General features: G+C 42.8%; 1 protein-coding gene across 9 annotated transcripts in view; it reads left to right on the forward strand.

Moving 5' to 3' along the window:
- Positions 1 to 13,806, forward strand: part of PDE8B (phosphodiesterase 8B) — a 258,917-nt gene that overhangs the window by 232,484 nt on the left and 12,627 nt on the right. For 8 of the 9 annotated variants that reach the window (XM_060093065.1, XM_060093067.1, XM_060093071.1 and 5 more), the window contains 6 exons: positions 1,034 to 1,110; positions 2,560 to 2,724; positions 5,220 to 5,265; positions 5,676 to 5,811; positions 6,722 to 6,920; positions 11,357 to 11,574. In XM_060093065.1, coding sequence (XP_059949048.1) covers positions 1,034 to 1,110; positions 2,560 to 2,724; positions 5,220 to 5,265; positions 5,676 to 5,811; positions 6,722 to 6,920; positions 11,357 to 11,574 — 841 coding nt within the window. The remainder of the gene's footprint in view (positions 1 to 1,033; positions 1,111 to 2,559; positions 2,725 to 5,219; positions 5,266 to 5,675; positions 5,812 to 6,721; positions 6,921 to 11,356; positions 11,575 to 13,806) is intronic. The other variant, XM_060093072.1, reaches the window with a different exon arrangement.

Below are 13,806 nucleotides of genomic sequence, written 5' to 3' on the forward strand. Positions count from 1 at the left end.
GACCAAGAACGTGAAGGAAGAAAATGGACTGAATTTTTCCTGATGGGTTGAGGGTGTAGATAGATGAAGAGGGTATCCATTTTAGAGGATCATGGATGAGGGCATTTCAACTGGATTAGTTCAGTTTTCAGAATGGAGTTTGAGATGGATCATCCATTATCTCTCCAGAGCACGGGAGAAGGGAAGGCTGAAGAGTATAGCAGGGCAGCAATGGTGGCTGCCCTGGCAGTGGAGATGGCTGACCGGCAGGCAGGCTCTGCTGACATCGGCTACGTTAAGTTATCAGATCTGTAACATGCGAGTTCTGTTCCCTCCTGCCTCCTCTCAGGGAGGGGTAGGAAGATCTGATGAGAACAATGCTTTTAAAATAAAGCTTCTACCTTTTGGATTTTGAACCACATGTAAAGATAGGACATTTTAGATGGAGAGGATAATGGGTGAAGGAATTTCAACGGGATAAGCTCAGTTTTTACAGATGAGAGCTAGACCCACCGTGGGCTCCTGGTGCTAAGAACCTAAAGTCTTAGGAGTGCCTGGAGTGCCTGGCCCTAACTCAGACTGAGAGGGGCTCATTCTTCTGCCCACCCCACCCTGGCCACGGATCGTGCCTCCCCTCCTACACTGCAATCATCCAGTTACCCGGCCTGTGGCTGAGGACTGAAAGTGACGGAACTGCCCAAGTTGGGCCTTAGTGACTTACGGGAAAGTAACTCCTGGGGGATCATTAGGCTGTTGGGATGAGGCCTCCGGATCCCATCAACCTTCTCTGAAATCCCCGTGGACCTGAGACTCATAAAGCCTTCCTGTCATCAATGTTCCAGGCCAGACCACCCTTTCCAGTCCCTGGCAAGTAGTGGCTGAGCTCTCAGCCTTTTAGGACTAAGAGATGGGTGAATTCATTGCTTTATGGGGAGCAGTGGAGGACAGTAGTCCTGTGGAAATCAGGCCCCCAAGTCCATGCAGGGTTCCTTTGCTGCACTTAAGCGCAGCTGAGCCACCAGAACCAGATACAACTTTCTTGACTTCTCTCCAGCACCAAGCCTACAGAATCGTCGCTATCCATCCATGGCAAGGATCCATTCCATGACCATCGAGGCTCCCATCACAAAGGTGAGTAGCAGCTGCTGCCCCTACTCTGCAATCAGGGCCACTGAACACTAGGCTATATTCTGGAGATAAAGTGATGAATGGCATACTATTACCTATATCATGGAGTTTACAGTCTAGTAAAGGAAACAGATATTAAATAAACACATAATAAATACGTAGTTATAAATTGCAATAACTGCCATAAAGGAAAACAACGGGTTTCTATGAGGGAAAATTAGGTTAGGGCCCTAGTTTGGTTGGGTGAGAGGGGTGGTCAGGGAGGGTCTCTCTGTAGAGGAAGTAATGTTTGAAGTAAGACCTGAAGGATACAAAGATGTTAGGAGAAGAGGATTCTAGGCAGCAGGCACAGTAAGGCATGAGCACTGAGGTGGGAAAAGGAGGGAATGGAGCAACTGAGGACCTGAAAGAAAGTCAGGTGTGACTGGAGCTCGGAGAGCAGAGGGGAGAAATGGTGACATGGAGTTGTGTGGGGCTCAGTTCATTCTGGCCAATAGAGCTGTAATAAGTTTATATTTTAGTTCACGTGCAATGGAAACCACTGAAGAGTTTAAAGTAGGGGAGTGACATGACCAGATACGTTTATTGAAAATAACACCAAGCTGCCATGCAGAGAATGGACTGGAGATGGCAAGGGTGAAAGAGGACAGTTAGGGACCTTTTCCAGAATTCTAAGCAAGAAATTGTGTTAGCTGTCCTAGAATTACAGCAGTGGAGGTGGAGAGAAATGAGTAGATCAGGAAATATTTGGGGGTAAATTCAATTCGTCTTGATGATGAATTATACTGTCAGGTAGGGAGAGAATTGAGGGAAAGTGTATGTCAACCAGGGCCTCCCAGGGTTTTGGTTTGAGCACAAGATTAATAGAAGTGGTTTTTTCACGGCAATGTAGAAACCAGACGAGTACAGCTCTTGTCTTTCATTTTCTGTTAGGTTTACTTGCTTGCTTTGGGAAGAGGAGAGCAAGGCTGTGAGTTTAGTTTTGGATATGTAAGTAAGATATTCCAATAGATATGTCAGGCAGGCAACTGAATATAAATCTGAAAGTCAAAAAGGAGTTCAGGGCTGGGATATAAATTTGAGAGTCCTGGGCATGTGGATCGTATGTGTCCAAAGTCATAGAAATGAAAAAGCTCATCTCTGAAAGGACTGTGGAGTGAGAGGAAGGCCCAGCACTAGTCTCTGAGGAACTGCAACCTGTAGAAGAGAGATAAAGGAGAAGGATCAGCAAAGGAGCCTGAGAAAATGTGGTCACTCAAGTAAGAGAAACACCGGGATAGGGTGGGATGAGAAGCATGCTTCAGTATAAAGAGAGTGGTGCCATGAAAGCACTGGTCATTTTGAACAATAAGATGTGTTATCTTCCGATTTCTTTTGGATTCTAGGCACATGAGTGAGTTTTGAGAAGAATCCTAATGTCCTCAAATTGATTCTTTCTCTTTACTTCCTCAGGTTATAAATATAATCAATGCAGCCCAAGAAAACAGTCCTGTCACAGTAGCAGAAGCCTTGGACAGAGTTTTAGAAATTTTACGGACCACAGAACTGTACTCCCCTCAGCTGGGTACCAAAGATGAAGATCCCCACACCAGTGATCTCGTGGGAGGCCTGATGACTGTGAGTGATGAGGAAAAACCAGAAATGCAGGACAATGTTAAGTGCACTCCAGAGAACATATACCATGTAACATATAAACTGTTACCTATAGGTATAGAAATACCTGCTGTGTGGGCTAACATCAGCATCACCAGAAGCAGCTGCAGGAGCACAAATGACTAATCTGTCCTCTGAATTTGTACTACAGTAAGGAGTAAATAGACAGTTGATTGAAGGCTAAATATCACAATGGAGCCCTTCTGTACTTCTTCCCCTCGACCTGGTAGAGTATTCCATCGAGGGTTATGGCTATTCCTTGGACCTCAGGCTCTTTACATAATGAAAGCATTGGAGCTTAGATGACAGCACTAGTTTCCAAAACCTTAGCTGTAGAATTCTTTCTTTAAATAAAACCTCTACACAGAGTTCCCTTTAGAATCAATAAAAGCAGAGGGGAGCTGCTGTGGCTCAGTATGGGGAGGGGAGGAGGAGCCGCCCCCTGCTGGCACTCCAATACCACCATTTGTAACCACTAAAAGTAGCTTATTTCTAGGGAGTCATCCTGTTCTAGTGTTTTTGCTGTGATCTATTTGGCTGTAATCATAATCTATCAGCAAGTGAAGAAAAATGAGAAAATTGAAATTATTCATTTGTGCTCCCTATTGGAGACTGAAACTGGAAGAATTCTTTGGGAGAAAAACAAAGTCCAAGGGTCATCGAAGAGTTTTACTTTGAAGTTTTCTGTCTAGCCCTGCCACCAAATGCTGAGTGTTGACTGGCTTTCTGGTCCATCCTCCTTGTTCCTACTAAAGGTTTCTGGTGAGCCTGTAATTTGAGTGACCTCCTGATCCTTTTGAGCCCCTCGGCTGGCCTTGGTTGCCCCATCCCAATGCAGTGTAGACTTTAGTTCTAAAGAACACTGGCAAGGTGTGTGTGTGTTTGCCATCTGCAGCAACATGAATGGGCTTAGAGATAATCATACTAAGTGAAGTAAGTCAGACAGAGAAAGACAAATATGATATCACTTATATGTGGAATCTTAAAAAGTGATACAAATGAACTTATTTACAAAACAAAAATAGACTCACAGACATAGAAAACAAACTTATGGTTACCAAAGGGGAAATGTTGGGGGGAGGGTGGATAAATTAGGAGTTTGGGATTAACAGATATACACTACTATATATAAAATAGATAAACAACAAGAACCTACTATATAGCACAGGGAACTATATTCAATATCTTGTAATAACCTATAATGGAAAAGAATCTGAAAAGGAATATACATATATATATATATATATATCTCCAAATCACTTTGCTATGTACCTGTAACTAACACAACATTGTAAATCAACAATACTGCAATTAAAAAAAAACAGAACACTGCCAAGGGTCTGTCAGGAGGCTGGCCACTGCAGAGTTGCAGAACCTTTCTGGCTCCTAGAACAAGTTATCTGCCCTCCTTTCCCCTGCTGCCATACCGTGTTGGGCTTCCTCTCCAGGTAATGCTGTGAGGAACCAGTACAAGCTTCCACCTTTTTAATGTAGCATTAGGGAAGAGAAGAAAGAAAGATTAAGATCAGAGGAGTTCCTTGTGATACCTGCCTTAGAGGCAGGACAGTTACGGCCATTGTTACTTATCTATTTATCCAGTTTTGAAAATTAAGCTCTTGGCCTAAAGATCCAGAGTGTGACTTCAGGAGAGCCCTTCATGAATACTTTAAATCTTAGCACATACTTTCTGAGGATGACAAATAAGCAATTACAAATGGCTTTTAAGCAGAGGTCTAAATAATTTGGTACTCGGGGGTAGAAGGTAGAGGGCAGGAAAATGAGATGCAAGAACATCTGGGGACTAAAGTTCAAGAGCCTAGTAAATGGCAGGACATCGAAATTCTGTTCACTCCCTTATGCTGCCCTTCCAAAGACCTCAAATCCAGAAACTTCCTTTAAAGGCTAACAGTGAAGCTCATGTTATAAGACAGAAACTACAGCTGGAAAAAAAGTTAATTTAGATGTTAGTCAAAAATTAGCCCCACCTTTTAAAGGCTTTACATTAAATCATCCCCCAGATGTGGCCCATGGCTTTGGCTCCCCAGGATGCAAATCTAAGAACACAAGAATAACACAGTCCTTGTGAGGGTAATTGTGGTCCTTTCAAATTAACATGCACCCGAAGCAAGATCACTTCTGTGATTTCATTATGTGGCTTCAAAATGCAACAAGAGAAAGATGGCATGAGAACAGAGCTAACTCACCGCTCAGGTGTGAGACCTGAATGCAGTCATAGCCACTTAATTCTCAATTCTCCATCTCCTGGGGCTAACAGCCTTGGAAAGGAGAGTATCCACTGTTTTGTAGCTATTGTTCCCACTTGATTTTGAGCTTCAAGCTGGAGTTCCAGATTGACTGGGTTATTCAGGATTCAAATCTCTTTGGCTAATAAAAGAAATGAGAGAGTAACGATAATGGCATATAAAGCATGCTTCTCATAGCATCTTTCTTTATTCCAGGATGGCTTGAGAAGGTTGTCAGGAAACGAGTATGTGTTCACTAAGAGTAAGTTGTCCTCTATCCACTTGTTACTGATAACCTGTCTCTGGCCTTTTGTCTCCCTCAGTGTTGTGATTATTGTTTGGGAAGGGCCTTGGTGGTACTTCCTATTCGACTCATTGGAGTTTAAGCATCTCTATGGTCTACATTTGAAACCAGGTCTCCTAATATAAATTACTTCTGTGAGCGCTGTCAGAATAAGAATGGCAAATCTCTCTATATTTAAACAGTTAAACTGAATTATTTTTCTGTTGGGGAGTCCTGAAGTTTAATAATGTAAGAGAACCCTGAAGGGAAAATCTTACCCCTGGAAGTTTAAGACTTTCTTTTTAGTAGCAACCATGAAGATGACAGATGCTCAGCAGCACTCAAGATTCCACAATTGCCCACCCCTCCTGCCCCATCTGTTTGCTCAGATGTGCCCCAGAGTCACAGTCACCTTGGGATGCCAGTAACCATCAACGATGTCCCCCCTTCTATCGCTCAATTACTTGATAATGAGGAAAGCTGGGAGTTCAACATCTTTGAATTGGAAGCTGTGACACATAAAAGGTATGTGGCTTCTCTGGCTGTAGGCAGGGGGAGGATTGATGGACACACTCAAGACTTTCACATCTGGAAACTTTGAGGGAGATGTGAGTCCTTGCCACAAGTGACCTCCCAGGTTCTGCTTTTCATGCCATGCTGGAGGAGTGTCAAATGTGCAGAGAGACTGTAGCCCCTTGAGCGAGCTCCTTTATGGAGAAGAGAGTATTAGCGGGTAAGATGTGGGATCAGCCTGGTGATACCCAGGATGAAGAAATGCTGAGTGTCTTCTTCAGATCTACCCAGGTCATTCCTTTGCGCCAGTGAGCCAAGAGTTCTAAGTATTCTCAGCCCCAAACTTGTTGAAGTCCCACCTTACAAAATGAGTCTGAGAGCACTGTAGACTTTTCTTTTGATCCATCCTATAGGCAGGGGAAAGGTTAGATAACACAGAAAGTCCTCTTCTATTATAGAAGTCCATTCTTTTCCAGGGGTGTTGAATATGAATGATAACTATAAGTAAGTAATGTAATTCTAAATGACATGACTTTGCTGAACCCACACAAGCCATTCCTTTTGTCCTTAAGCTCAGTAACTTCCTCAGGGGACACAGGAAGTGCAAAGCTTATGTGGAAGCAGAGACAGAGAGGGACTGTCAGGGACCTCTCTCTTGGTTGTTAGAGCCACTGAAGGGCAGATGACTTAAGACAGTCTAGAAGTCATTTGGATTAACCACCATGAGGCACCTACTTTTAAAGAAGTGGCTGGTGAGGAGGAGATGCTCTATCACCTTCTAATTTGGAGAGGACATATTTTTATACCCCTGTGCCTATGAAGCATCAGGAAAAAAATGACTCAATTTCCCAGTAGCTTCAAAGAAAGCAGCTTCTGGAGCAGTGAATACAATGAATCAGAGTTTTTTTCCCCTGTTTTCCAGGCCATTGGTTTACCTGGGCTTAAAAGTCTTTTCCCGGTTTGGAGTATGTGAATTTTTACACTGTTCTGAAACTACCCTTCGGGCCTGGCTCCAAGTGATTGAATCCAACTACCACTCCTCCAATGCTTACCACAACTCCACTCATGCCGCTGATGTCCTGCACGCCACTGCCTTCTTCCTTGGAAAAGAAAGAGTGAAGGTAGAATTTTGATATCACAATCTAGTTAGCTGCATAGATTTTAGAGATCTAAGAACTCAATCTTAATAAATATGTTAGGCAAACAACTATTTTGGAACCAATTTTGACAGAGTTTTTGAGCTACCAAACTGACTGGTCCTTTTGGTATTGTAAAGACATGGCATTTTCTCCTAGCTCTCCCTTCCCACAGATGCTTAAAATAATAATTTATGCCACTGTAGAGACTCTTTTACATGTCTGGCTGATCCATGAACCCATTCTCCAAATGTTCACTAGGAGCCCTTTGTGATACTGGGTTAGAGGACAGAACTTATTATAGCAAATGGTTACTAGGTCTGGAGGTTAAATTTTAGGATCAGAATTTTGTCATTGGTATATTACAATCCAGACAGTAGTGAGCCATTCAGCATCCTACTGATTTACATACATATATATGTGTGTTTTGTGTAGGTATGAATGTGTATATCTGTATATTAATGACTTGTATAATTCTGCAAGAGTTCCAAGTTCCTTAGTCTTAGAAGTCAATACTGTCATTTACAGGTGCTGATTTGTAGGGCAGTCCTATGTATACCCCACGTATAGCTGGCAAGAGATCCCCATCTCCCCTCTTCCCCAACTACCATCACTTTCACAGTGAAGCTTGTAATTCCTTTGCTACAATTAGAAGTGAAGCTTAGAATATAGATACCCTTGGGACAAGTGCTGTATAGAGACAGGTTCACATCAATCTGCAAATGCTTAACATTCAATCATTTTCTGACTTAGTCTTAAGACCCTAGCTACTTAGGAGATGAGTGGTAGTGGGATAGGTAGACAGAGCAGAAATGGCACCAAAATGGGGAGGGGGAATGGTCCCTTCTCGGTTTTGCCAAAGACTGATCCTGGCATTTACTTTCATCAGCAAGAAAGCAGAGTGTCATTCAAGAATGATGGTTTTGAAGATTTTTGTCTCCTACTTTTAAAAAAGGTGATATCACAGGTGATAACAGCCTATGTTTCTATAGCGCTTTTCTTTGAGGAGCTAAGATACTTCCAGATTCCTACTCCAGGTTCACATTCCTCCATTTTACATTACATGAGATATTATACAGCTTAGGTTGCACACTGCCAAATGAGGACAGGACCTGCCTGGGCATTAATGCTGAGACCAAAGTGACCTATAGGCACTGCAGCCTTGAGTTAAGGATGAACCCCACTTAAGCAGAAGCACTCTAGAAAAATATAGATTAAATGCTTGATAAGTTATGGAATGCTTAGTCACTTTATTATCTCCCTCCCCTAAAATAAGAAATTTTCTTTAAATTGTTTGTTCTGCTAGCACATTCAGAGTCTGATTGAATTCTCAAATAGCAGCAATACAAACAAGTCTAAGACTAGATACAATATGCTTGTAATCCAAAAGACATTTTCTAAGAGGCCAAAGAATCAGAAAATTTAGAGCTGCAAAGAACCCTGGAGAATTGGGCTGGAAGGGACTCCTGAGGTCAGAGGTTTAGTAGCAGCCCAAGATCACTGGTTAGTCCACCCTGAGGCACTCTGAGTGGGATTTATTCCTGAGGTGTCTTTCACCAGACCTGCTGCCGCTGACAAAGAGAGTCAGAAAAATGTTTCTGTCATCTGTCACCCTAATTTCTTTATAAGGCTAAAATTCTTTTTTTTTTTTTTTTTTTTTTTTTTTGCGGTATGCGGGCCTCTCACTGTTGTGGCCTCTCCCGTTGCGGAGCACAGGCTCCGGACGCGCAGGCTCAGCGGCCATGGGTCACGGGCCCAGCCGCTCCGCGGCATATGGGATCCTCCCAGACCGGGGCACGAACCCGTATCCCCTGCATCGGCAGGCGGACTCTCAACCACTTGCGCCACCAGGGAGGCCCAAGGCTAAAATTCTTAATGTCACTATGGCATAGCTCCACATCCTCAACCCAGCCATATAGATAACATGCCCAGAGCTGACATTCCCCTTCAATTTGTTGCACACCCTATCCCCTTCCCACTCTTTCCAGTTCCCAAGAACCACTGCAAGTGGAGAGATCAGGATAGCCAGAATTCTTTTGTTATTCTCTGAGTGAGTGACTATTTGTCCTAGAAAAGGAACTGTTTGAAAGGCTAATCTAGAATGGAGTCCATTCTGGCCAGTCTGCTTCAGTGTGATCCGAATCTATTCCTGCTGGTTAAAGGAGGAAAAAACTATACAGAAGTGTCTGCACCTCCAAGGCTTTGGGGAACTTCTCCTGCCGTGGGTTTGGTGGGGAAGTTTTCTTCCACAGACAGTCCCTCCCTGCCATGGGAAGAGCCTTGCGTCTCCCATCTGCTAGTGAGCAGCCCGGTCTTCTTTCTCTGCCTCCCTGCATTTCTTATCAGACGTTGCATTATTAGACAGTGCCCACCAAAACTGCAGGGCATGGCCCTTTATTGGTATCTTTGTAAAAGTGCCAGGTCTAAATCAGTGTAAGTTGGAAGGAAAGACATGTCTTGTCTAATGCTATTTGTTGTCTATTCCACTTACTTGAATCTATGTCATTGAAGAAGTTAAAATTAAATTGGCCCCGTACTCCAAACAAGATTGAACATACTCCAAGAGCACTAGCTGGAGGCCCAAAGTTTGGCCCTCATGGGTCCTCACTGCACAGGGAGAATCAGTGAGTGTGGAGGCCAAGTCAGGGCAGCTCTGGATTGTGACTGTACCTGTGGGTTACCATGGGCTCTCCTAACCAGCAGCAAAAGGGGGCTAGGCATGTTTGCTTGCCCTGGGCATTACAATATCGGTCTCTGAGAAGAGCTGAAAAGAATGGCAGCAACTGCTGTCCCCCCTCAGGAAACCGGTTCACATGGACTAGAGGCAAGCCAGGATTGCCCACCAGCTCCAGGAGGTCAGGATTGAAAATGGAAACGGCTTCCTTCTGGTAGGGACAGCTTTCAGGAAAGTTTTCAGGGCTGAGCTTCAGATTCACTGTTCCTTACCTATTAGCATCTGAGAAGCAGTTTGCAATTTTTTCTCCCACAGCCTAGGAAAGCAACTCAGGAAAACCAAAAATTATGCCCACCCCTCCAGCCTCATCCTGGGGACCAGTTTCCCTCTCACTCACTACCCTTCAGCCACAATGATGCTCTTTAAGTTTCCTGAATAAGCCACTTCGTTTGTTTCACGTCAGGAGCATCATATAGGCTGATCTTCCTGCCTGGATTTCTCTCCCTTGCCATTTTTTGCCTGGCTAATTCCTGCTTATCCTTCAGGTTCCAGCATAAAAATCACTTACTTAGAGAACCCATTCTTGCCCACCCTCTGGACCTGCATTGTCCATAAGTAGCCATTTGCCACATGTGGCTATTTACATTTAATTAAAATTAAATAAAACGAAACATTCAGTTCCTCAAGCATGCACATTTCAAGTGTCCAGGAGCTGTAAGTGACTAGGGATTACTATCTTGGACAGCCCACATACAGACATTTCCATCACCAAAGAAAAGTTGAACGGACAGCACTGCCCTAAACTAGATCAAGCCTCATGGTTACTCTCTCAAACCACCTGTACTTCCCTTCTTAACCCATCTCACAGTAAGTTAATTGTGTTTGTGTGTTTCCTTATTTGTGCCTTCTCCAGTAAATTACCAACTCCATTAGTGCAGGCTATGCCAGTATAATTTATCACTAACTCCAGCACTCTGCATGACAACTGGCACCCAGTAAGCATCCAATAAGTGATAACTAAAGGAATGAATTCATAAAATACAGTGTCTCTTATATAACAGTAGCCCATTTGACAACTTCCTCCTAAAGCTGTGAGCTGAAAAAACATTTGTATCCCCTGATGCTCTGGTTTGTGTTCTTTAACTACATAATGAGAGCGTTAGAAAGAGGGTCTCCCTTTTAGCCTTTCCCACCTGCTAGCCCAGAGCTGAATTGTGTTCTTCACTGTAAGAGCCCCCTTACCCTCAGTTTTCCTGGGAAAATTCTTCTTGCCCTTGATCCTCTTGTGTTGCTTGGCTGTAATCCTTTTATTTTTGTGTGAAAAGTTTTATTGTATCTGTGCCATTTACTGCCATACCCTCAAAATCTTTTCAGAAGTAGGCAAATAAAGTAACACTTGTGATCCTAGGCCACTTTCTTCTCTATCCACTCACAGAAGAGAGTCATGGCAATATGCCACACAGCATACATTTGAAAAGGCCTGTTTGGCATCCTCCTGCAGAAGAACTAGAGTGAATGAACTCTGGAGAAAGACTTTAGGTATCCATTATAACTGCTACTCAGATTTCTATTTCCCTCCAGATAATCCACAGTACGGCAAGGTGATGTGATATACCCTAGGTGGTCTCTTAACTTCTGGGAAGTCAGAGAAGGACCCCCTGGCTCATCCCCTCCAGAGAGACAGGGAAGAGTGTAGGTCTCCTACATCCAGTGGGTAATGCTCAACCTTGCCTCCCCCTGACCCCAGGGAAGCCTCGATCAGCTAGATGAGGTGGCTGCCCTGATTGCTGCCACAGTCCATGACGTGGATCACCCAGGAAGGACCAACTCTTTCCTGTGCAACGCAGGCAGTGAACTCGCCGTGCTCTATAATGACACTGCTGTCTTGGAGAGTCACCACACAGCCCTGGCCTTCCAGCTCACGGTCAAGGACAGCAAATGCAACATTCTCAAGAATATTGACAGGTTTGTGTGCTCGGGCTCTTGTGCTCAGGTTTGTAAAATGTAAGTGGGAAACTCAGTTTTCCCTAACTTCTCCAAGTACTTAGCTTCCTCTTAGGGGGAAGGCTGTACCATTCTATCAGACAGTAAAATAATAACCTTATAAACTGAACTGTACTTTTTAGACTGTTCATCTCTTTTTTTAAAACATCTTTCTTGGAGTATAATTGCTTTACAATGTTGTTACTTTCTGCTATATAACAAAGTGAATCAGCTATATGTATAAATGTATCCCCACATCCCCTCCCTCTTGCGACTCCCTTCCACCCTCCCTATCCCACCCCTCCAGGTGGTCACAAAGCACCAAGATGATCTCCCTGTGCTATGCGGCTGCTTGCCACTAGCTATCTATTTTACGTTTAGTAGTATATATATGTCCATGCCACTCTCTCACTTCATCCCAGTTTCCCCTTCCTCCTCCCAGTGTCCTCAAGTCCATTCTCTAGTAGGTCTGCATCTTTATTCCCGTCTTGCCGCTAGGTTCTTCATGACCTTTTTTTAAAATTTTATTTTAGATTCCATATGTATGTGTTAGCATACAGTATTTGTTTTTCTCTTTCTGACTTACTTCACAGTATATGACAGACTCTAGGTCGATCCAGCTCACTACAAATAACTCAATTTCATTTCTTTTTATGGCTGAGTAATATTCCATTGTATATATGTGCCACATCTTCTTTATCCATTCGTCTGTCGATGGACACTTAAGTTGCTTTCATGTCCTGGCTATTGTAAATAGTACTGCAATGAACATTGTGGTACGTCTCATTTTGAATTATGGTTTTCTCTGGGTATATGCCCGGTAGTGGGGTTGCTGGGTCATATGGTAATTCTATTTTTAGTTTTTTAAGGAACCTCCATACTGTTCTCCCTAGTGGCTGTATCAATTTACATTCCTACCAACAGTGCAAGAGGGTTCCCTTTTCTCCACACCCTCTCCAGCATTTATTGTTTCTAGATTTTTTGATGATGGCCATTCTGACTGGTGTGAGGTGATACCTTATTGTAGTTTTGATTTGCATTTTACTAATCATTAGTGATGTTGAGCATCCTCTCATGTGTTTGTTGGCAATCTGTACATCATTGGAGAAATGTCTATTTAGGTCTAATGCCCATTTTTGGAATGGGTTGTTTGTTTTTTGATATTGAGCTGCATGAGCTGCTTGTATATTTTGGAGATTAATCCTTTGTCAGTTGCTTCGCTTGCAACTTTTTCTTCCATTCTGAGGGTTCTCTTTTCATCTTGTTTATGGTTTCCCTTTCTGTGCAAAAGCTTTTAAGTTTCATTAGGTCCCATTTGTTTTTATTTTCATTTCTCTAGGAGGTAGGTCAAAAAGGATCTTGCTGTGATTTATGTCATAGTGTTCTGCCTGTTTTCCTCTAAGAGTTTTATAGTGTCTGGCCTTATATTTAGGTCTTTAATCCATTTTGAGTTTTTCTGTATGCTGTTAGGAAGTGTTCTAATTTCATTCTTTTATGTGTAGCTGTCCAGTTTTCCCAGCACCACTTCTTGAAGAGGCTGTCTTTTCTCTGTTGTATATTCTTGCCTCCTTTATCAAAGATAAGGTGAACATATGTGCGTAGGTTTCTCTCTGGGCTTTCGATCCTGGTCCATTGATCTACATTTCTGTTTTTGTGCCAGTACCATACTGTCTCGATTACTGTAGCTTTGTAGTATAGTCTGAAGTAGGGAGCCTGATTCTTCAAGCTCCATTTTTCTTTCTCAAGATTGCTTTGGCTGTTTGAGGTCTTTTGTGTTTCCATAGAAATTGTGAAATTTTTTGTTCTAGTTCTGTGAAAAATGCCATTGGTAGTTTGATAGGCATTGCATTGAATCTGTAGATTGCTTTGGGTAGTATAGTCATTTTCACCATGTTGATTCTTCCAATCCAAGAACATGGTATATCTCTCCATCTGTTTGTATCATCTTTAATTTCTTTCATCAGTGTCTTATAGTTTTCTTCATAAAAGTCTTTTGTCTCCTTAGGTGGGTTTACTCCTAAGTATTTTCTTTTTGTTGCAATGGTAAATGGGAGTGTTTCCTTAATTTCTCTTTCGATTTCTCATCATTAGTGTATAAGAATGCAAGAGACTTCTGTGCATTAATTTTGTATCCTGCTACTTTACCAAATCATTCATTACCTATAGTTTTCTGGTAGCATCTTTAGGATTCTCTGTGTATGGTAGGTATCATGT

Source organism: Mesoplodon densirostris, chromosome 3 (assembly GCF_025265405.1).
Source record: "Mesoplodon densirostris isolate mMesDen1 chromosome 3, mMesDen1 primary haplotype, whole genome shotgun sequence".
Taxonomy (NCBI): domain Eukaryota; kingdom Metazoa; phylum Chordata; class Mammalia; order Artiodactyla; family Ziphiidae; genus Mesoplodon; species Mesoplodon densirostris.